A 22,871-nucleotide genomic window follows, 5' to 3' on the forward strand; every position below is an offset into this window, starting at 1 on the left:
AAGGATTGGGTGATGGGATGTTACCTCAAGATTAGGTTACAAAGAGACTGTAGCTTCTGTCCTGGGTACTCTCTCACTTGCACTGAGGAAACCCAGCTGCCATGTTGCCAGCTACTCAATGGTGACAAAGAACTGAGAGAAGCCTCAGGCCAATGCCCAGCAAGGCCCAAGAGCCCAGGAGGAACTGAATCTTGCCGATAATCACGCATGTGAGTTTGGAAGCAGATCCTCCATCGGTGGAGACTGCAGATGAGATTGTAGCCCCCGCTGACACACTGGTTGCAGTCTTATGAGAAAATGAGCCAGAGGCACCTACCTAAACCCAGATGCCCAGATTCCTGACCTGCAGAAACTAGGAGATGATTGTGTGTGTGTGTGTGTGTGTGTGTGTGTGTGGTTTTTTAAAAAGATTTTATTCATTTATTCATAAGAAACACACACAGAGAGAGGCAGAGACACAAGCAGAGGGAGAAGAAGGCTCCATGCTGGGAGCCCAACATGGGACTTGATCCCGGACTCCAGGATCACACCCTGGGCTGAAGGCAGCGCTAAACTGCTGAGTCTCCCAGGTGTCCCAAATGTGTGTTTTGAAGCATTAAGTTTTGGGGGTAATTTGTTCTGCAGCCATAGGTAGTTAATATGGCCACCATCACCACCACCACCACTATCACCACCATCACCATCATTACCACCATCTTCAAACTCACATCATCCAAGTCACCACCATCACTACCAACACCACTATGCTCAGCTCACCACCATACCAGGCATTACAGCTATCAGCACGTCACCACCATCCCCACCTCTACTTTATATTTTTAAAGATTTTATTTATTTATTTGACAGAGAGAGAGAGAGAGAGAACATAAGCAGGAGGAATGACAGAGGGAAAGGGAGAAGCAGACTCCCTACTGGGCAGAGAGTCCAACATGGGGCTTGATCCCAGGACCCTGGGATCATAACTTGAGTTGAAGGCAGATGCTTAACTGACTGAGCCACCCAGGCCCCCCCCCACTTTATTTATTTTAAAGATTGATTGATTGATTGATTGATTCGTGAGAGACACAGAGAGGCAGGGACACAGGCAGAGGGAGAAGCAGGCTCCCCGCAGGAGCCTGATGCAGGACTTGATCCCAGGACCCCAGGATCATGCCCTGAGCCGAGGCAGATGCTCAACCACTGAGCCACCCAGGCGTCCCCCACCTCTTCTTTAAATTCAAATGTGGATTTTATAATGAGCACCGTCACCACAATCATCACCTCCAGCTGTAAATGTTTTCCTAACACCCCATATGTACCAGACTCTATGCAAGCCTTAAGATTACAAAGAGGTAGGAGTTAGGACCATAGTCTGGGCCCTCAGAGAATCAGTTGGGGACTCTCTTGTGGGATCAGGACACGTTCATAGAAAGTGAACAGTAAGTCAAGGAAGGCTAACCTTATTGCCACTTTGCATGGCAGGCAAGGCTTCATGGAAGTGTCAAAGGATGGGTGAGACCCGATAAGCAAAGAGGGAGGGGAAGACATGAATCAGCCTGATGTGTCAGGCTGAAAATAAAGTGAGATCTGCCCAGAGGGGAGGATCATGTAGGGGGGCAGTGGGAAATGAAGTTGGAACTGGAAAGGAAGCACATGAAGGTATAATGCATTTGTGCAGGGCTCTACACTTTCTACACAGAGCATTCTCTGTGCTCAGTTGGTTAAGTAGTGCCATCCCCTCAAAGATCTGCCCAGGTTCCCAGCTCAGTCAAAGGAACCAGGTCCGGGACGGAACCTTCAAACCTTCTGCTCCAATCGGAGGAAGCATGGAGTGATGTCCAGCCCACCTGAATCACAGTTCCTCCCATATAGCCCTTGCATATAAAAATGGGCAAGTTAACCAACCTTGAGCTGGTGCTGGTTACACCTCCTTCTCAGGCTGTTGCAGAGACCAGATATCATATGAAAAACACTGCAGATGTTTCCAGGCAGCCCAGAAATGAATGTTATTTCCATCCCCTAGGCTCCCTGTGCCCTCTCCAGCCTAGCACCTTGTCCGTTTGCCTGGAAGCTGGACAGAAGTTGCCTCATTTGCATCCATCGCACAACTCTAGGGGGCAGTTAGCCTGTAAACATGAGGGTAGGAGGTTGGAAAGATACGCTATTGACCAGCTGCTTCTAAAACCTCCCCCTCTAGAATGTCTTTCAGGATTGGCCCAGGAGCGTCAACTCCTCAGTTCAGGCCTGTTTGACAAAAACAAAAACAAAAAAACAATCCTCTTCTGCCTTTTCCAGAAAAACTATTCCCTCTGCCTACTGGGGAGGGTGGGACCCAGAGCCACGATCCTAGGGCTGGAAGGAACCCTCTAGAATTTCTGGATGAAGCTCAGGCCCATCCTCGGCCAGGGAACACATCAAGAATTCCCATGTAGCAGGGAGACAACGCTATGTCACACTACTTACAGCTTTCTTATCCTGAGGCTTTGCTGACACTCACTACCACCCCAGGACATAGGTAGGCCTTATTATTTGCTTCATCTTCACTTCATAGATGAACAAATGGGAGCTCAGAGAGGTTAAGTGATGTGACCCAAGACCACTGAAGTGGTGAATGGCTGCGCTGACCTCAGGATGCCCAATGCCATGTCATGCCCCAACCCCACAGTGTCCTAGGCTCTGAGACGCTCAGCGACTTGCCTGAAGTCCCTCATAGATGCTGCAGGGGGTTGGAACCCAGGTCTCCTCTCCAGCCCCTAGAGCACTGTTCTTTCTGCTCCATCACCCTGCACTGGGTAGAAAAACTGCTCCAGGGAAGCACAAGTTTGGCAGCGGGGAGGAAGTAATGATGGGAGGAGAGAGGGGAGGGAGCTGCAACCCTGCGGGTGACTGCAGAGGATGGGGTCGATATGGAGATGGGAGGGCTGGGACTCCAGGGTCCCCAGTTGGCTGGAGCTGGGACCAGCCCTCCCCACTCCATCAGGCCTGAGGCTGCGGGCTGCCAGTGTTCCTCCGCCAAGACCCCTGGAGAGCCCGAAATCAAATATTCCTCTTTCCCTGTTCAGGCAGCCTTATTGCCATTGACAGCAAATGTATTGCTCTAATCTTTTCTCATTTTGCCAAGATGGGCTCCATCCTGACCTCCCTCCCAGCCTTGGAGGCTTCACAGAAGTGGGAGGGATGTGCTGAGGTGGGAGGGAGGTGCAGGGGCTGGGCTGTAAATGGGGCAGCTGCAGTGACCCTAGATTTGATAAGGCCTTGTCTCTAGAAGGCAGGAAGACTAAAAAATTGGGAGCTCTCTGGGTGGGGGTAACCCATGGCTGAGGGTTCCCCTGTGAAAGCAGACGGGAAAGGCTTGGTGGGCAATGGGGAAACAGCCCTGGGGGCCTCAGGGAAGCGGACTTCTGCAGAGCAGACGGGCCTGGTGTGTATGTGTACACTCACATGTGTGTTGGAGCCAAAATTCTAAGCTTGGGAGATGGTCCTGTTCAGACAGGGGAAGGCAGGGTGTGCCCACCCTCTCCAGAGTGGCCAGCCTGCCCCGCCTGTCCTGCTGTCCATTCTGCTGTCCAGAGGAGCCTTGCCAATACGAATGCCCCCTGCTTTTCTGGTTGCTTCTCCTTCTGGTCTTCTCTGCCTAGAAGAGCACTCAGGCTTGGCAAACCTCAGAAAGGTATCCTGGGAGGGCCAGAGGTGTGGGAGGGCAGAAGGAATGAGGCTTGGGAGACACTCAGCCTGGGAGTCAGGGCTGGTACCCAGAGCCCAGGCCAAGGGGAAGAGGGGCTGTGTTGGGCAGTGTGGTTGTGGGAAGCAATTCACCGCTTAGGGCCAGCCAGGATACATAAGAGAGGAACAGCAGATGAGTGGAGCTTGGCCAGGAAGGAGAAGGGGTGGCCCATCTAGAGCAAGAGTAAGGCCGTAAGGCGTGAGGATCCAGTACTCTGGCCCAAGGGAGCCGGGGGCCCCGGGTCCTTCTTCATTTGTTCTGCTAAGATCAAGCCTGAGAGAGAGAGAGAGAGAGAGAGAGAGAGAGTCAGTTCTAGGGTGGTATAGAGTCTCTGTGTCCCATCACGTTCCGCTCATATACCCTCAGGTTGGGCTGCAAGGTCTTCTGGATCCCGACAGTTTGACTATGACAGTCTCAGCCTCTGGGGTTTGTATGTGACCCTTCCCTCTGGCTCTTGCCAGCGAGAAATTCCTGACTGGAGAGGCTGAGCTGGGTCAGAGCTGTGCCCAGGGTTCAGCAGGGCTGGGGTTGAGGGGTGTGGGGGTGTGGTGAGAGGGTGGAGGGAGGGCGATGCCTCTCCTGTCCTCTTCTCTTGCCCTGAGCCACTGCCTTCTATTCTCAAGTGATCTTTATTTCCCTTTTTATGCAGAACTCCTGCCTGGACTCACCTTCCTGCTCCTCTCTGATCATCCTCAACTCCACCTTCGGGAAGGCTTTCCTGCCTCCACGGGTCTTCATCAGGTCCCTGCATTCCCGAGCTGTGTGCCAAGGCCACTCGGGATGGCCATCTGTGCTTTGTTTGGTACCTTTTCTGAGGATAGCTGAGGTGAAATGGGAGGACCCTTCTACATGGCACACTAGGACCTGGAGCTCAAGGTTCAACCAGATGGGAATCACCACTCACTGCCACAGGTGTATGCACAGTGCTAAGTGACCAGGGACACAGGTCACTGTCCTCTCTGAGTCCCTTACCTCCCTCAACTCTGGAGCTACATCTCTCTTACAGAGCCTTCTGTGTGACAGGTCTCAGCTGCGGTCTATAGATCCAGGACTGGAGCCTTGGTCCCACCCTATCTCAGTTTGGAAGAGCCCTCTCGCCCTGGGGGCTGGGGGCTGGGGGCTGGGGGTGGGGGGCTCAGTTTCCACATCCTACAGGGCGTCAGCGCCCTCTGGCAGTCGAAGGCCCATTCACCTGCAGGATGGCAGTTGAAAGGGTCTTCAGAGGATATCTTAGCCCAGAGGTTTCCAACCTTTTAAATTCCCAAAAAAGTTTCCATGATCCTGCCATATTAACAAGTGTATATTTGTGCGTGTGTGTGTGCATGTGTGTGTGTGTTTATGTAAACTCTTTGGCCAACTTGGGGCTCAAATCCACAACCCAAGATCAAGAGTTGCTTGCTCTACTCTCTGAGTCAGCCAGGTATCCCAACAGTTGTATTTTTAAAATCTATTGGTTTAGAACATACGTAATAACTGAGTTTGGGGCTGCATCACTAAAACTCATTTGTATTTTATCTCACACACACACCCCGCCCCCGCCCCGGGCAATCACACAGTTACACAGAGACAGGTTCCTCAGTCTTCATGGGGCCTGGGGACCATGATCGATCGATCACTCTATGGCCTCTACAGTTTGGGAATCAGAGATTTAAGCCACTCCTCATGTCACAGATGATGAGACAAGCTAGAAGGGGAGAGATCTGTGTTTTTGTTTGTTTGTTTTTTAAATATTTTATTTATTTATTCATGAGAGACCGAGAGAGAGACAGAGGCAGAGACACAGGCAGAGGGAGAAGCAGGCTCCATGCAGGGAGCTTGACATGGGACTCGATCCCAGGACTCCAGGATCACGCCCTGGCCCGAAGATAGGTGCTAAACTGCTGAGCCCCCCAGGGATCCCAGGGAAAGATCTGTTTAAATTCACATAGCTAGTGCGGGTGTTGCACCAGAATTTGAATTCAGGGTAGATATTTGCCACACAGACAGCCAGTGGCAGTTCTATAGGGGCCTACACAGGGAGGGAGTAGCAGGCAGGGGGGTAGGGGGAGGCAAGAGAACAGACCCACCGCCAAGAAGTGCAGAGAGCCCCAACCTTGTCTTCTTATCATTGGGATTCAGGTAAGACACACCCAGAGGAGCTGTGAAAGGGACCTAAGGGAAGGAGGTGGTGGAAGAATAAACAGAGGGAGAAGTAGAGAGGGGCATCCAGCTCTGCTCTGAGCTCTTTCCCCTATTCTCCCAAACTGCACAGGCTCTAGACAAGTCCTTTAACTTCCCTGAGACTCAGCTTTCTCATCTGTACAATGGGAGGGAACTAGCAGTTGAACATCCCCCTCCCTCTGGGAATAACGCTTCCCCTAGGCTACAGGGCTATTGGGAGGATCTAATGAAAGGTGTGTGGAAGTTCTGGCTAAACAACAAAGTGATTGGGGAAGCGAACTCAGCATCTATAATCCCCTTCATCATCATCAAATCAAACCTCTGAGAAGTAGGTTCTGTTATTCTCCTTTAACACTGCAGATGACAGAAACTGAAGAGCGAGGGAGAGGGTCCAGATCTGACTCCTGAGAACTAGCTCTTGGCTGGACTTTTAGGGTTAACAGTAGAAGTGGCACTTGCTATGGTTTACATAAATCTCGAGTCTTTTTAAAGAACCAGCTACTTTCTTCTCCCACTCAATAGCCATTAGAGAGCAGTGGCTCTCAAAGTGTGGTCCCCAGGCTAGTAGCATCAGCATCACCTGCAAATGTGTTAGAAATGCAAATTCTCAAGCCCCACCAAAGACCACTGAATCAGAAATTCTAATGGCGGGGAAAAAAAATTCTGATGGTGGTACACAGCAACCTGTGTTCTTTTTCTTTTCTTTTTTTTCTTTTTTTTACATTTTAGCAACCTGTGTTCTAACAAGAACTCTGGGGGCACCTGGGTGGCTCAATTGGTTAAGCCACTGCCTTCAGTCAGGTCATGATCCTGGGGTCCTGGGATAGAGCCCTGCCTTGGGCTCCTTGGTCAGCAGGGAGCCTGCTTTTCCCTCTCCCTCTGCCTGTCACTCCCCCTGCCTGTGCTCTCTCTGTCAAATGAATAAATAAAATCTTAAAACACACACACACACCCACACACACACACAAAACACAAAAAACAAAAGCCGAGAACTCTGGAAGGGATTCTAATGCACATCAACATTTGAGAATCACTAGTATAGAGCAGGAGCTACTGAAGGTCAGGCATGTTGTCAGAGATGGGACAAAGTGGGGCTGAATGAGCTGTGGTCTCCGTTTTTTTAAAGAGACTGGAATCTAGGGGAGCCACGTTCAGCACAGTAACTACACCCTTCCTGTAAGCAAGGCTCCTGGGTGCTTGGGAGAGGCACTGGTGTGTTTCTGAAGGGGCCTTGGTTCTATTATACTCTGATTTAGTTCAATACTTTATTCATTGTGAGAGGGTGATTCCTAGGCATGAAGTGGGGAAACTATGGATTGGGGGAAGATTTTTTGTTTTTGTTTTTGTTTTGATGAGAGGGAGAAGGATCATCAGAAGAAAGTGACAAAAGAAAGAGAGAGGAGCACAGGGAGACATAAAAATAGTAACAGATACTTATGGAGCCCTAAGCATGTGCCAGGCAGTGTGCTGAGTGTTCTGCAAACACTGTTTCATTGAATCCTTCCAACAGCCCTTCACATTATCATTCTCATCCCCATATAATAGGGAAATAGAGGCACAGAGAAGTCAAATTGCCCATCACACAGGTCATGGGGATGGAAATAGACTTTGAACCAGGGCCAGTATAACCCCAGAGCTCACCCATTTAACCACTCACTATACTTTGCCATTTCTTTTAGGGAAATAAGAAGAAGTAGGGCTGACAGGGCGCCTGGGTGGCTCAGTCAGCTGAGGTCATGCTCTCTGGGTCCTGGGATAGGTGGGGCTCCCCACCTATGGGAGAGTCTAGTCTCACCCAGTGGAGAGACTGCTTCTCCTTCTGCCCCTCCTCCCACCCTCACCCCTACATTCTCTCTCTCTCATTCTCAAATAAATAAAAAAAAATTTTCAAATAAATAAAATCTTAAAACAGACAAAAAAAGGAGTAAGGCCTGTCCTTTGCTCGGAAACCTTCAGTGGCTCACTAGGGCCTTGAGAATCACATCGAACTTACTTGGCCGGGTATTCAAGGTCCCTCACACTCTGAAGCCAAAATTGTTTCCAGTTCTACCCCGACTCACCAAGCAGGAACCTTGCCCACTGGATCGACTTCTCTGTTTTCTCTTGACACTTCCTACTCCCATCCCCTGGGATCCTATCCTGCCTGCACAGCTGGGCTCACGCGCCTCTTCCTCCAGGCCCACTTTCCTGCGGGTCAGCCCGAAGGGGGGGCTGGCTCTCCCTGCACCCCAGAACCCAGTCCCCACCTCTGCACTCTGCGCCCCTCGCACCCCCAGCGCACCCCGTCCGTGCCTAGCGCACTGCCCGGAACGCAGACGCGCTCCAAACCTCTGGGTTCTGGAACGGAGGGAGGCAGGGAGGGAGCGAGACCTCAGAGAGGCAGAGCGGACGGGGAGGGCGGGGAGGCGACCCCAGGCCGCAGAACGCGCGGAGGCGAGCCCTGGGCGTGACTACACGGATCGCGGCGGCACCGGGTCTCCCTCGCCGCGCCGCGGGGACCCGCGGGGACACTTCCTCTGTCGCGACTCCCGGGCAGGCTGCCCGGCCGGGCGGGGTGGGGCGCGGGGGCGGCGGGGCGCGGGCCGCTCGGGCGGTCACCCGCGTCCTCCTCATTAGCATAAATCCCATTAGCGGCTCCCGGCGCCAGGCGGCTCCGGCGGCCGGGGACAGGGTCGGGGGGGGGGGGGGGGAGGGGGGAGGGGGAGCGGATGGGAGGATGGGGAAGGGTGATGGAGGGATGCGGAAGGGGGACGAGGAGAGGGGGAGGAGGACTAGGAGAGGGAGAGGGGGACGGGGAAGGGGGATGGGAGGATGGGGAAGGGGGACAAGGAGAGGGGGAGAGGGACGGGGGAGGGTGAGGGGGGTGGGAGATGGGGAGGGGGAGGGGGGAAGGGAGGATGGGGACGGGGGATGGAGGGAGGAGGGAGGGGGATGAGGAGAGGGGGGGCTAGGGGAGGGTAAGGGGGTGGGGAGGGGGGAAGGGGAGGGGAGATGGGGAGGGGAAGGATGGGAGGGAGGGGGCAGGCTCAGGTGACCCGACGGGGGGGGCGGGGAGAGGGGAGGAGGATGGGGGAGAGGGTGGGGGATGGGGGTGGGAGATAGGGAGGATGGGGAAGGGGGAGGATGGGAGGGGGGAGAGGGAGGGGGCAGGCTCAGGTGACCCGGCTGCGGGGGGGAGGGCGGGGGGGGGGCGCCCGGGGGCTCCTGAGTCCTCTGACAGCGGCGCTTTAGGAGGCAGAGGCCCTTTTACAGCCATTACCTCGCTGGCGTCGCCGGGCACCGGCGCGTGAGACTGGAGGAGCAGGAGGGGAAATAACTAGCCCAGATCTCGGCTCCAATAAGTGGCGGAGCCGGGAATCAAACCCCTGCTTTCTGGCACCAGCTTTCAGGGTTTTCCCTGAACAGGTGCAGCTCCAGGATGCCTCCCTCACCGGAGAGCTGTGGTTTGGGAAGAAAGACGTCCACTCCCACCCCCACCCTCGCTCACACACACACACACACACACACACACACACACACACACACCTTTACCTTTCCTGTGCCTCTTCTCACGGGGCTCGTGCAGCAGGAAAGGGGCTTGGGTGGACACGGAGAGGTGTGGTGGCGCCTTGGGTGGAGGGCGGTGAGGCTGAGGCTGGTGGACAGTGACTCGGCCTTCAGGGCCACCACCAGCCCACTGAACTCCCTTTTGCTCACCTAGAGGCTGCCCGAGCTGCAAAAGCAAGAGACCATAGGAGTAAATGAGAGGAGGGCCAACTCTAGTTTGCTGGGAGTTCATACTTTGGTAGGGAAGATAAGGCTATTTACTGAGCACTTACTGCGGGCCAGGATATCTCATTTATTTCTCTCGACAGGGAACCCTGGGTGGTGCAGCAGTTTAGCCCCTCCCTGCCTTTGGCCCAGGGCACGATCCTGGAGACCCAGAATCGAGTCCCACGTCGGGCTCCCGGTGCATGGAGCCTGCTTCTCCCTCTGCCTGTGTCTCTGCCTCTCTCTCTCTCTTTCTCTCTCTCTCTCTGTGTGACTATCATAAATAAATAAAAATTTAAAAAAATTATTTCTCTCGACAACTCTATGAAGCAGGTACTATTATGATTTCCATTTGTTGATGAGGGAACAAAGGCACAGATGACTTGTGAAAGGCCATGTGGAAGAACCATAGTACAAATGGGGTGACATGTGGGGGCTGGGGACAGGATGCTAAGGGAGCTTCTAACAAAGGCATGGCTCCAGGCCTCAGAGACCTCCCTGAAACACACAGAAAACTCTTAAGCTGCCTAGGAAGGGTGAGTAGAACTTGGCTAGGGGAAAAGGCAGTGGGGTGGGGTGTGGAGGGTGTGGGGGGGTGTGGGGAGGAAGAACTGCAAACAAATGCTAGAAGGGTCAGCAAGTGGAGCTCCAGGGGCAAACCAGGTCAGATGAGGGGAGCCTTGGTAGGGATCTTGGTCTTTGCTGAGGAGGAAGTTGAAATCGTTAATGATTTTAAACAAGACAGAGACATGATTAGAGTTGCATTTTTAAAAGATCACTCCAGGGGCGCCTGGGTGGCTCAGCGGTTTGGTGCCTGCCTTTGGCCCAGAGCATGATCCTGGAGTGTCCAGGATGGAGTCCCACATCAAGCTCCCTGCATGGAGCCTGCTTCTCCCTCTGCCTATGTCTCTGCCTCTCTCTGTGTCTCTCATGAATAAATAAAATATTTAAAAAAAGATAAAAGATCACTCCAGGCAGGCGTTAAGAATGTAAGTGGGGTGGGGGGCACCTGGGTGGCTCAGTGGTTCAGCGGCTGCCTTCAGGCTCAGGTCATGATCCCTAGAGTCCCAGGATGAATCCCTCATTGGGCTCCCCACGGGGGCCTGCTTCTCCCTCTGCCTATATCTCTGCCTCTCTGTGTCTCTCATGAATAAATAAATAAAATTTAAAAAAAAAGGAATGTAAATGAGGGTTAAACAATTTCATTGGTGGCTACAACTGCTGTAATGGACTAGGGTGATGAAGGTAGGAGGGAGAAGAGTGTGCACACAATGGATACTTAAGAGTTGCACTCAGTAACTGGACAAGAGGTGAAAGGGAGAGGAAGAAAGCTGAGTCATTTCACACCCTCTTCTCTCTTTCCAATCATTAGGTCCAATCATTTAATAAATGCACTTCTTTGCGTGAATATCTTTCCCACCATCTGCCCCTCCTTACCATCTCTCCTGCCACTGGCCTAATTTGGCTCATGTCTTTTTTTTTTTTTTTTCCCTAATGGCACAGGAAGAGTCTTTTTACTTTCAGATTTTACCCTCTTAGGCAATCCTCCATGCCAGCTGAGCATATGACCCATGTAAAATGCAAACCTAGTCAAAGTCTGACTAAATCCCATTGTCTTGTCATGTGTCTGTTATAGGACAAGTCCAATTCCTTCCTGGTCTAGTCTCTACATACTTTACCAGCTGCAGCTGCCTCTTTTACTCCTCAAGCCAAAGTTGCCTAAGAAGGCCTCATACCCACTGAACCCCCAATGTCACCTGAGTGTTAAGGTAAATGTTCCTTCATAGCCCTAAACCTTCATAAATTGTTTGCTTGTGTATTTATTAAATATACAGATGACTCATTCCTGAGAGGTCACAGGATCCTCCCATTGCTAGGAATGTGCCACCCCTTGTATCTGGTAAATTCCTATTCACATTTCAAGTCCTAGCTCAGACATCAAGTCTCTGTAGGCTTTTCGAACACTCCCACTCCCCAGATAGGATTAACTGCTTCTTCATCTGTACTTCTAACTCACTTTACACATATTGTGTCCTCATACTTACTGTAGGATAGGGGTCTAAGGAGGCACAGACCAATGAAACAATGAATGCTCCTGACCTTAAAGGGTTGTGGGAAGGATAAAGTGGTATAATAATGTAGAGTTAATATTTACTTTCTTTATATCTTCCCTAATAATATTAATAACAGGGCAGCCCGGGTGGCTCAGTGGTTTAGCACCGCCTTCAGCCCAGGGCGTGATCCCGGAGACCCCGGATTGTGTCCCACGTCAGGCTCCCTGCATGGAGCCTGCTTCTCCCTCTGCCTATGTCTCTGCCTCTCTCTCTCTCTCTGTTTCTGTCTCTCATGAATAAAGAAATAAAATCTAAAAAAAAATATTAATAACAATATGTATTACAGCTTCTATAAAGTGTAAACTCTAATAGTGTTCCAGACACAGTTTGCTCTGGGAATAAACCTGTGACACAGGGATAGTACTATTATTTCTGTTTTATAGTTGGAGAACACGAAGTACAAGAAGGGTTACAAAGTGATAATACAAGTGGTTCAGTGGTATGCCTGCTGCGCAAAAGAGCTCCAATGGTATTTGTTTAAATGGAATCAAGTTTTCTGGTTATGAAACCTGTGACCTTTCCTTTAAAACACACTGCTTCCTGTATGCCTTGGCCAGTATTTTTTCAAATTGCGGGTAGCCACTCATTATTCAGTAATGAATTCAAAGACGTAGAGAGGACTGATAACGAGGTGGGGGTGGGGGGAGACTAGAGAAGTTCAGAGTACATCGCATTGTAGAAGGATGAGCGGAATTCTGTGATACTTGGCTGTAATGTCAAATATATTTCTCACTGTGAATCTGCACGACGACTTAAGAAAGCTCTGTGCTTAGCACAATGCCAAGTGCTAAGTGAACATTTATTAAACAGAATTATAGCACTTTTATTTTGCATTTATTCCTACCCCTCCCCCTCCAGCTGTCTCCTCCATTCTTGGCTACTGGAAAGCAGAGATCGTATCATCTGTATTTTTCTGATACCTAGTAGACCACTTGTTACGAATTTAGGGCTCCCAATAAATGCATGTCAAATAAAAACCTGGAGGAATGCATCCGTGAATGAAGGCATTACATAGCTCAATAAATATGGTTACAAATGACTGCTGTTCTATCTCCTTCCGGAATTCTTCCTATTGAACAGCGAGACCTGACACTGTTCAACTGACAGTTTCCAAAAGCCCTATTTTCCTGCCCGGGGGGAAACAGCAAGGCCGAGCATAACCCGCACTCAAGAAGTATCATTTGCCCTTATTTTTATTTATTTATCTTATTTATTCATGAGAGACACAGAGACGGAGAGAGAGGCAGAGACAGAAGCAGGCTCCATGCAGGGAGCCCGATGTAGGACTCGATGCCGCGTCTCCAGGATCACGCCCTGGGCTGAAGGCGGCGCCAAACCGTTGAGCCACCCCGCCGGCCCCTCATTTGCCCTTAGTCAATATGGTACCCTGAACGGCTTCAGGAAAGGGATCCGGACTGGGGGGAGACCCTAAAAACAAACAACGCCCCCGCCCGTCTGTTAACCTTAGTCAAAATGGCTGCCTTTGGCGTCGTCTCGTCAGCACGCGCATGCGCGGTGCTGGCCTTCCCCCTCCCCACTCGGGGGCGCTGGTGCGTGCGTCGCAGCGTCGAGGGCCAGCGCGGGAGGAATAAATTTCTCTGTGATTGGTTGGTGCAGGATTTCAAACCCGAGCCGGAGGCGCGGTGCTGCTCTGCCGTTGGGTGAGGCGCGGAGGGGAGCGAGTGGAAGGCGGCCCAGGTCGGCCCAGGTCGGGCCGGGTCGGGGCGGGCGGACCCGGCTAGGTGGGCGCCGGGGGCTGCGAGAGCAGGTGCGTCCGGCTCCGGGCTTGCGGTAGGAGGGGGAGTGTCCCGGGGGGTGAGCCGGGGCCGCGGCGGGCTCAGCAGGGGACCGGCGTCGGCAGCCCGCCCCGGGCCTCCCGCGGAGGGCTTCTCTCTCCTCGCTGTGTTTTGCGGGAAGCCGGGGGCATCTTTTTGGGGCGGGGGCTCGAGCAGGGCAGGACCCACCCCCGGAGAGGGGACTCTCTCTGGAGAACGAGGCCGGGAGCGGGTGGGGGTAACACCCCCATTCTCTTGGGCGGACGCCAGGGCTTGGGGGCAGGGAGGAGGCCTGGTGTGTGTTTGAGAGGCCGGGGCGGCTTGAAGTGGAGCCTCTCCCTGTGGGCTGTGCGTGTCCAGGTGCGCTGGCCGGGCCGCGGCATCCCGCCCGCCCCATCCTAATTCTTAGCTTTAGGAACAGCGCTGGGCCTTAACTTCTACGGTTCCACGTAGGTGTCTCTCTTCATTGGATTTTCGCTCGCAGGCGGAGGGAGTGTCTAGCAACGTAGGGTGGGTGAGAAGATAAGCCTTTTTCCCTTTTTTTTTTTTTTAAGAATTGTCATTATCATTCTCTTGAATGTGTAGGGTGAACTTTTCGAGTTATTGAAAGGGTTTAGAGAAGACGCCTTTCCTCCTGTAGCTTAAGTATTCAACAGGTACTCACTCAGTGCATAATGTAAGTACAAGACAGTCTTCTTCTCTTTTTTTTTTAATTTAAGATTTTATTTATTTATTCATGAGAGACACAGGCGGAGGGAGAAGCAGGCTCCATGCAGGGACCCGACGTGGGACTGGATCCCGAGTCTCCAGGATCACGCCCTGGAATGAAGGCGGTGCTAAACCGCTGAGCCACCCAGGCTGCCCCCAAGACAGTCTTCTTTAGCTTTCAAACAGCTGGCGCTTTGTTCGGGCCAGTAGAGCTTAGGACTTAACACTGGTGAATCTAGTAGGCCTCTGCGCTGTTGAGTATACTGTACAGTAGTACAGCCCTTTTAGATAATATTTTAGCAATGTTTATCAAGAGCTCGAAGAGGTTTTTACCCTGCAATATAGTAATCCCAGCCTTGGAAAACTGTTCTAGGGAATCCAGCCACCTAAAGAGAAGAAAAAAACAAAACAAAACAAAACTGTTCACAGTGATGTTCATTCATTCAGGAAATGTCTATTAATCATTTGCCAAATGTCAGGCACTATTCAGGGTACTAGGGGCTCAGCAGTGAACAAAACAGACAAAAATCAGTTGCTTCTTGGAACTTAAACTGTTGAGGCAGAGAATAAAATAAGTTTTTTTTTTGTTGTTTTTTTTTAAGATTTTATTTATTTATTCATGGGCGACAGAGAGAGAGGCAGAGACACAGGCAGAGGGAGAAGCAGGCTCCATGCAGGGAGCTCAATGTGGAACTCGATCCGGAGACTCCAGGATCACGCCCTGGGTGGAAGGCAGGCGCTAAACCACTGAGCCACCCGGGGATCCCCAGCAAATAAGTTAATATATAAATATGTTAGATGGAGATAAGTACTTTGGAGGAAAATAAAGCAGAGAAGTGTTAGGGGTAAAGGCTGCAATTGAAAAGTGGGTAGTTAGGAAAGACCTCACTGTGAAAATGACATTTGAATATATCCCTGAAGGAGATGAGGGAGTGACCATGCAGGAGATTCTATGTAAATGTAACTGGAAAACTGGAAATTCCATACATATCCAAAGAACAGAATGGTCAAGTAATTGTTAATCCACTTTTTGTAACTTAATGGAAATATGATAGAGAAAAGCAAAACACAAAATTATATCTATGATTGCAATATTGTGAGATATAAGTATATAATGGGCAAAGTTTAGATAAGGAGATGCAGGTAATTAGAGTGATGAGGTTTTAGTTTCACTATTAAAAAACATTAATTTTTTTGAACTTAGAAAATTCAGAGTGTGAAGCAGTGCCCTATCTCTGTCAAATGAGTGCTATTGATAATAGGGGTAATTTTGACTGAAACTGTTAGGGAATGCTTTAGTGAATTGGGAAGACACTAGACCTTGAGGAACGGAACACTGAAGAATGGGAAGAATTCACAGAATAAGAAGGAAAAAGAACTTTACTAAGTATACTAAGCTAGTGATAATTTTCTGAGACATAATAATCAACTCCTTTCTTGGTAGTCTTCATTCAAGTTGGACTGAGAACATTCTGTTTACTCTTTCTGCAGTTCATTTGTTCATAAGAACATTTGGTTTCAAGATAATCCTTCTGTCTGCCAGTTGTGTAGAGGCTTTTGATACAGTGAAGCAGAAGCTGGACTTTCGGGAAAAAGAATTGCTCTGAAATACTTTCATATGAAAGAATCTTGTAGTATTGAGACTGTCTTAGGGAATGGTTTTCTTTGGCAGTGGAAAACCTGTATTGCTGAATTCTTGGGAATCTCCAGATTTAGTTTGTGAGAATGTTTTTCATTAAAACTGTTTCCTGAAAAACTCAGGCAACCTTCCATTGCTTTGTCTTACAATATTTAGTTAGCACCCTTGGTGCATCTAAAACGTGATGTATGGGTCTCTTAATAATGTTGTTTCTAGGAGGAAGAAGAGGATAGAACTTTTCCCAGGATACTCTGCAGTTAAGATCTGTAATAGTCTGTTATTTTGAAGGACGATGTCTGTCTCTTGGCTGGGTGATTGAAATTAAATTGGGGACTCAAAGCAATCACATCAAGCTGAGACTCTTTCCTGGTGATGTGAAATTGCTCCCTCAGGGATACTCACAGATTGGGAATCTGTAACATAGTGACTTCTCCACCTCTGGGGCTTCTCATCAATAACAGCTGAGATTCTCTAACACCTTTTTGTTTAAAGTGCTCCGCAAACTGATTTCCTTGCTACACGCAGATCATTTCAGCTTTCCCAAAAGGCAGCCGCCTCTGTAGTGCAAAGTGACAGCTGTTTTACAGCTGCAAAGCAATGTACTACAATATGACTTTGTTTTTGTTTCCTTTCACATTAGTGTATCTCCTAGCTATGGAGCTGATAAATAATAAAGGGGGAGAAATAAAGGAGTATTCATGTGGGTGGAAAATGTGACCCAACAGAAAAATTAAGACCATTTTTAATTGACATTGAATAGGATGAGTAAATTTTAGCTGTTTGAGTTACAATTTGGCTGAGATATCAGAGTTAGTACTGATGCAGAAAGATATTTTTGTCATCTATAAATAATTCCTGAATGTCACTTCTATAGAACATTAATAAAAATACATAGTCCCCTGGCATATAAAGAGAAGAGGATTATATTTTGCCAGTGCCGTTTTTGGATTACCCTAAGTAAACCTGTGTTAGAGGAAAAGCTATTCTCGGATGCTACAAGCCTCGTGTAAGACAGCTTGCCAAAGAGCCTAGACCTGGTCAAATTTTGCTATCTTCTCCATTCTTCTTGGTCTGGGTTCCAGCTATGATTTGGTAATCACGTGGTAGGATGTAAATAATAACCATCAGACCAAAACAAAAAACAAAAAAAATGTCATACCCACTTTTAATAGTAAGGTTCGATTTTTACATTATAAAACTTATACCTACATGAATCGATGATGCTCTGTGAGGTAAATAGGCCAGGTGTTATTGTTCCCCCTTATAAATGAGTCTCAGAATTTGACTTATCCCAGGTTATACTAGCAAATAGAAGAACTCAAACTTTATTCCAGGGCTTCTGTCCAAACCACCCCTTTTTAAAACTGTTGATTCAGTTTTCATCAGTATTATACATTGATGTTCAGATGGAATGGAAATTCTTTTGACCATAGGATCATGGGTGTGTGTATGTATTCTCTGATTTCATTCATTTATTTATTTAATAAACTACGCCCAACATGGGGCTCCCACTCATGACCCCCGAGATCAAGAGTAGCATGTTCTATTGACTGAGCCAGCCAGACACCCCATCAAATATTTATTTTTAAATACCGAGTGTTACTTGGTTTCAATAGTGCCAAAGGTAAGGTTTCCGCTCTCATGTATAGTCTACCTGGGATATAGGATAGAAATGTAAAGTTAGAGTGCAAGGTTTATGTGTCTGAGTGCCAGCTGAGCAAAGCAGTGGGGGAAAGGCCAGTTGAAGTGAGTGATGACAGCCTGCCAGCAATTAGGGGATGGATAGAAAACATGAGAGAAAAATCCATGGGTAATCATACTTGTCTGAAAGGGAGTAACTTAAGGTGATTCTGAGGTTTGAAACGGAGTGAATGATAAGGAAATCAAAATTGGGAGTCAATAGGGTAAGTCAGTTGGTAGAGTAGTTGCTAATATATAATGGGGAAGGCTAGAACAAAATCTCAGAATCCTGCTTCACCTCCAGGGCACCCCAAGCAAACCGAGAACTATAGGACTGGGTTAGGAGAGAGGCCAAGGAGGAATGGGTGATCATCTGGAAAGCTGTAATGACGAACATGGGATAGTTTGATAAGTTCTTTAAGAGATTGGAGGATTGAATTTCAGGGAATCTCTGGTGTTGAGAGGGAAGAATAGAAAAAAAAAATCCGTAAACCCTTCATAAAACTCTAAATCTGGAGACTCTGATGGTCTGACAGTTAAGGTTTACTTACCTCTGTTTTATAACAGAGCACTGGGAGTTCAGTTAAGCAACTGTCTCCTGGGGACCAGGCATCATATTTGAAGCATAATGTAGTAGATGGAGATGGTTGTGTGCGATAACTGTTACTACGATGAGGAGATGTCCCCAGGTAGGTTCTCTGTGTCTTTAGTCTTTTTAGGAATCTGGTTGTTTTCAAGAGCCAACTCTCCCCCCGCCCCCCCAACCCTCACTCTAGGGAATGGTATGCACAGAACACAGGCAAGAAGAATAATGGGCTAGAGGAACTTGAGAAAATGTGAGGATTTCTTTTAAAGGGGACAAAGGATGAGGTTGTATTGTCATTTAAAACAACAATCCTTCTGATTTTTTTTTTTTTTTAACAACCAGTTTTTAATACTCTAGTTGCACTGTGCAATCTTCCTTTTCTGCATTCTTGGGCAGTTAGAGGTTTTCCTATGTACTGAATTCACTGCCTTACAGTCTCAGAATATATAGGTGAGTGCTGAGATAATGGAAATCAGTGCCCTACATTAAAACTGATCAGTCTCTTCCCATTTTTACTGGAGCCAAAGGAAATCATCATTTAAATAAACTACTGAATGCCCTGCTCCTGCCCTGTAGCATTTGGGTATATATTGCCTGTTTTGTCATACTGTTAAACCCATGGGCATCTCCACGACTTCTAGATCTCTTCCTGTCAGTTTTAATGCTATTCTTTAGTTTTGTTCTTAGTTTAGAGAAAGATCTTTGTAATAAATTTGTTAGTCTGGTTGCTTAGCAGCTTGCTGTGATTATGTAGCTTGGAACAGATACATTGCCGTTTGAAATCTTGGTTTCCGGCCCTGATTCAGGTATATGTTGCCTCCAAGCTTGGAATTGAAAGCTTTTTGGCTATTAGACCAATCATCATTTGAGTACAAATGAATAACTCTGTAGCATTTAGTAGAAAATATCTTTATGTTTATATATTCCTTTGTCCTTTGTGGTTTTTTTTCCCCCTGTACTGCCCTCATAGCTTCTGGTACAATCTTCTTAATGTTGTAAAATAACTAAACCTTCATAAAAGAGTTCTTAAAATTTAATTTAGATGCATGAACTAAGGACCTGGACTAGAATGTTGAAGGAGGACTTGGAGAAACATAAGAATCCAATGGTGGGGGGAAAAAAAAAAGAATCCAATGGTGTTTCTAAAGACATTCAGTTTTCAAATGAAATTTATTTTTTATTTCATTTCCTTGTTAATTTTTTTCCTTGATAATTTTTATAATGTCCAGTTGATGTCTTCTTTTTCTTGACTGTTAAATGAAGATCTTATTTCCTAAAAGTGTTTCCAGTTAAAGTCCATTCAGAATAGAACTGTCTGTAAGGACACTATTTTTTTTTTTTTTAAGATTTTATTTATTTATTCATGAGAGACAGAGAGAGGCAGAGACACAGGCAGAGGAAGAAGCAGGCTCCCTGCAAGGAGCCTGATGCGGGACTCGATCCTGGACCCTGGGATCACGCCCTGGGCCAAAGGCAGATGCTCAACCACTGAGCCACCCAGGCATCCCAAGGACACCGTTTTTAATGTAATATCAGCAGGTCTTTGGGGGGAAATATGAAGCCTGAAATTCACTATATAGAACACAGTAGCAAATGATTTTTTTCCTTTGCCCTTCTAACTGTGAAGGTGGTGTATTGTCTCCTTGGTGCCAGAATGTGGTACAACATAATCCTTTGCCTATACTTAGTATAAATTTATTAGACATAGTCCCTGCACACAGTCCAGCAGAGAGCCCTGCATTACAGAAATAATTCTTGTGCTGCTGAGCTGGCGATTTCCTCACTTAATCACTTGTGTGACGTCATCTGTGCCGTTGGTAGGAAATGTGCTGACCATGTCCTGCGTTTTAAAAGGCAGTTGCAATAGGGGTACTAGCTAAAAATGAAATTAAAAATAAACCTTTTAAGTTACGTTGAAGGGCTTCAAAGTCCAGAAGGATTAAAGTGGCAAAAGCATTATATTAATCAATAGACTAAGAACCACATTTTATAGTTGGTTACCTAGTAATCAACTGACATGCTTGTCCCTAATTGCTTTCCTTGCAGCTCCAGAGTGATTGCAGAGTGGAGGAAAAGAAGTAGGCAGGAAGGGGTGTTATATTTGGAGGTCTGAAATGCTTCTCTGATTTTCAAATGAGTGTTAAACATTCCGACTTTGTTTTTATAATAAAGATTATACAAGACCGATTGTTGGCTTGAGATCCTTATAATGATAGCTACAAATGGAAGAGTCCAGATGTTAGTCACTGATGGCTGTATTGGATTGCTACTGAATCTTTTGTCTGGGGGAGAAGGCTGGACCCCTAATGTATATTTGATTTCTTGGCAGAAAGATGGATACGACGATGCTGAATTTGCGGAATCTGTTTGAGCAGCTTGTACGCCGGGTGGAGCTTCTCAGTGAAGGAAATGAACTCCGTAAGTCATCCTGAGCTGGCCTGTGTGAAGAGAAAAAACAGATTTCAGATTTTGGTTTTCTACAAAGCTGAAGTGTGTTCCAGTCTTAAAATTGTTTTTCATTGGGGCTTTCTAAAAAGAATGTGATAGTCACTTATCCATGGTCAAAGCTTAATGGACACTCATTCTAACTGGTCACTTTTTTCTTATAGTTCTTAAATGGGTTTGCCCAGATTTCTTTCATTATCAAGATTCTCTTTCCCTTGAATACTTGGTATTAGTTGCCAATATCACTTTCATACTATGAACTGAGTAAAATCTGAAGTTCCCAGGATGTTGCTTCTTTCTTTAGAGTAGTAGTTGTCTGCATTTTTTTTCCTGGGCTTTCCCTCTGTGCTATAAAATATTTTCAGTTGAGAAGAAAAATGTCAAAATTTCATTTTGAAGAAGGGACTATTCATCTGCCTTTATCTGTGTCATATATTTGATTCTTAGAAAGGGTTGAAATTGGGTAGATAGAAAGCTAGGGAGGAAAAGGAGGTGGTGATAGAACAGTGGTCTGGGAGGTAGATTAGTGAGAAAAGAGGTGGGGCTGATGGCCCTGACTTACGTGATCTAAGGGAATTATTTTTTTAAGAGATTTTATTTATTTTTTCATGAGACACACACACACACACACACACAGGCAGAGGGAGAAGCAGGCTCCATGCAGGGAGCCTGACGTGGGACTTGATCCTGGGACTCCAGGATCATGCCCTGGGCTGAAGACAGGCGCTTAACCGCTGAGCCACCCAGGCTGCCCAGGGAATTATTTTTTATCAGCTTTTCTTTGGGTTGCCATTCTCTTCTATTTCAGATTTTCGTTAATATCTAATTTAGTAAGCATTGCTCTTAAGTCAGCCTCATTGGCATAAAAGTAATGTAAGAACTGCATCTTCAACTTTTATTTTTTAGTTTTTTAGATCTTCACAGTACTTAGCATGGTGTCTTGCTTATGCCATTCAGCATTTTCTTTAATTTGATGTTTTTAATAGCTCTTATCCACTTACAGGCCTTTAAAACAATATTCTATTTTTTCTCTCAGTAGTTGTTGCATGGCCCTATCATCCGATACCAGCTCAGTTACCATGATGGCATACTAATTAGGTTTCTCTTTGAGGTCACATCATCTCAGAAGATGGATTACTTTGGAACCCAGTGGGGAAGAGTATTGAATAAGAGATCTTAAAATTCAGGCTCATTCAGCAAATATTTAGTGAGAACCTAAAACAGCTTCTAGCACACGTTGAGTTGAGGGAAAGGAATGACTGACTAAATGGCTTCATGGACAAAAGTAGGGTTTGAGTATAGCTGTAGATGTAGGGTAAGGTCCCAACAGACACAGGTGAGAGAGGGCAATTAGGATGGAGGCAAGCGGGTGTGGGGCTTGAGGGGAGTAGGAGTAGGGGGAGTGGCATAATCAGCAGAGCTTTTGGAAGATGACCCTGGCAGAGGTAGAGTCTGAGAGACTAATGAGGATGTGGTTGTCATAGCTCAGGGAAGAGTCAGAAGGAGCCCTACCTAACTCGAATGGTGTTTGTGAAGATGGAAATAAGGAAAAATGGAATAGAAGAGACTGTGATTAATAAGATCTCTAGGAGGAGACAGCCAATAGGATATGGGGGCAGAGGGAGGAATCTGAGGTTTGGAGTCTAAATAACTAGTGCAGGCTTTTAACTTATTTCTGTATCTGTTTCTCCATCTGTAAAATAAGAATTCAAATGTCTCTATCTTCTTTGTGGGAGTGCTGTGAGCATTTGGGGATAAAACGAGATACTAGTTGTGAAAATACTTTGGAAGTAATTATGCCAAAAAAAAGATACTTATTTTTACAGGTATCCTTGTTTTATAAACACATTTCTATCTTCCCATTGATTTCTGTTATAAAATAGTGGTATGTTTTGCCTCCCTCTCTAAATTCCTGACTTGGAATGTTGGCTTTTGAGGAAATAGAGTGGCTTTGTGTTTTCCAGACTTCTAGAGTCTTCTTTCTGCAACCATCTCAGTCTCTGTCCTCTTCTTTTTTTTTTTTTTTAATTTTTATTTATTTATGATAGTCACAGAGAGAGAGAGAGAGAGGCGCAGAGATACAGGCAGAGGGAGAAGCAGGCTCCATGCACCGGGAGCCCGATGTGGGATTCGATCCCGGGTCTCCAGGATCGCACCCTGGGCCAAAGACAGGCGCCAAACCGCTGCGCCACCCAGGGATCCCTCTGTCCTCTTCTTTGATCCTAGGAATTCCTCCTATGGTTAAGTGTCCTCACTCCTTGTTCTTGTCTTTCATCAGTCACTTCATTCTTCTCTCTCCTTTTTATATAGG

At 47.4% G+C, this 22,871-nt stretch overlaps 1 protein-coding gene and 1 long non-coding RNA gene across 7 annotated transcripts in view; one reads left to right on the forward strand and one right to left on the reverse strand.

Moving 5' to 3' along the window:
- Positions 1-809: 809 nt before the first annotated feature.
- On the reverse strand, positions 810-9,667 carry LOC125753853 (uncharacterized). Its single transcript, XR_007406525.1, has 2 exons — positions 9,395-9,667; positions 810-3,976 (listed from the first exon to the last, which is right to left on the reverse strand). It is a non-coding gene; the product is annotated as an uncharacterized LOC125753853 (long non-coding RNA).
- Positions 9,668-13,287: 3,620 nt separating this feature from the next.
- The window catches only part of RACGAP1 (Rac GTPase activating protein 1), a 28,157-nt gene continuing 18,573 nt past the window's right edge, over positions 13,288-22,871 (forward strand). Inside the window, exons 1-3 of one of the 6 annotated variants that reach the window (XM_049102592.1) lie at positions 13,384-13,495; positions 14,088-14,178; positions 20,445-20,533. In XM_049102592.1, the coding sequence (XP_048958549.1) occupies positions 20,449-20,533 (85 nt within the window). In that variant the 5' untranslated portion in view covers positions 13,384-13,495; positions 14,088-14,178; positions 20,445-20,448. Of the gene's footprint in view, positions 13,496-14,087; positions 14,179-20,444; positions 20,534-22,871 lie in introns of all 6 variants that reach the window. The other 5 variants (XM_025477580.3, XM_025477578.3, XM_025477579.3 and 2 more) reach the window with 5 other exon arrangements.

This window comes from Canis lupus, chromosome 27, assembly GCF_003254725.2.
Source record: "Canis lupus dingo isolate Sandy chromosome 27, ASM325472v2, whole genome shotgun sequence".
Lineage (NCBI taxonomy): Eukaryota > Metazoa > Chordata > Mammalia > Carnivora > Canidae > Canis > Canis lupus.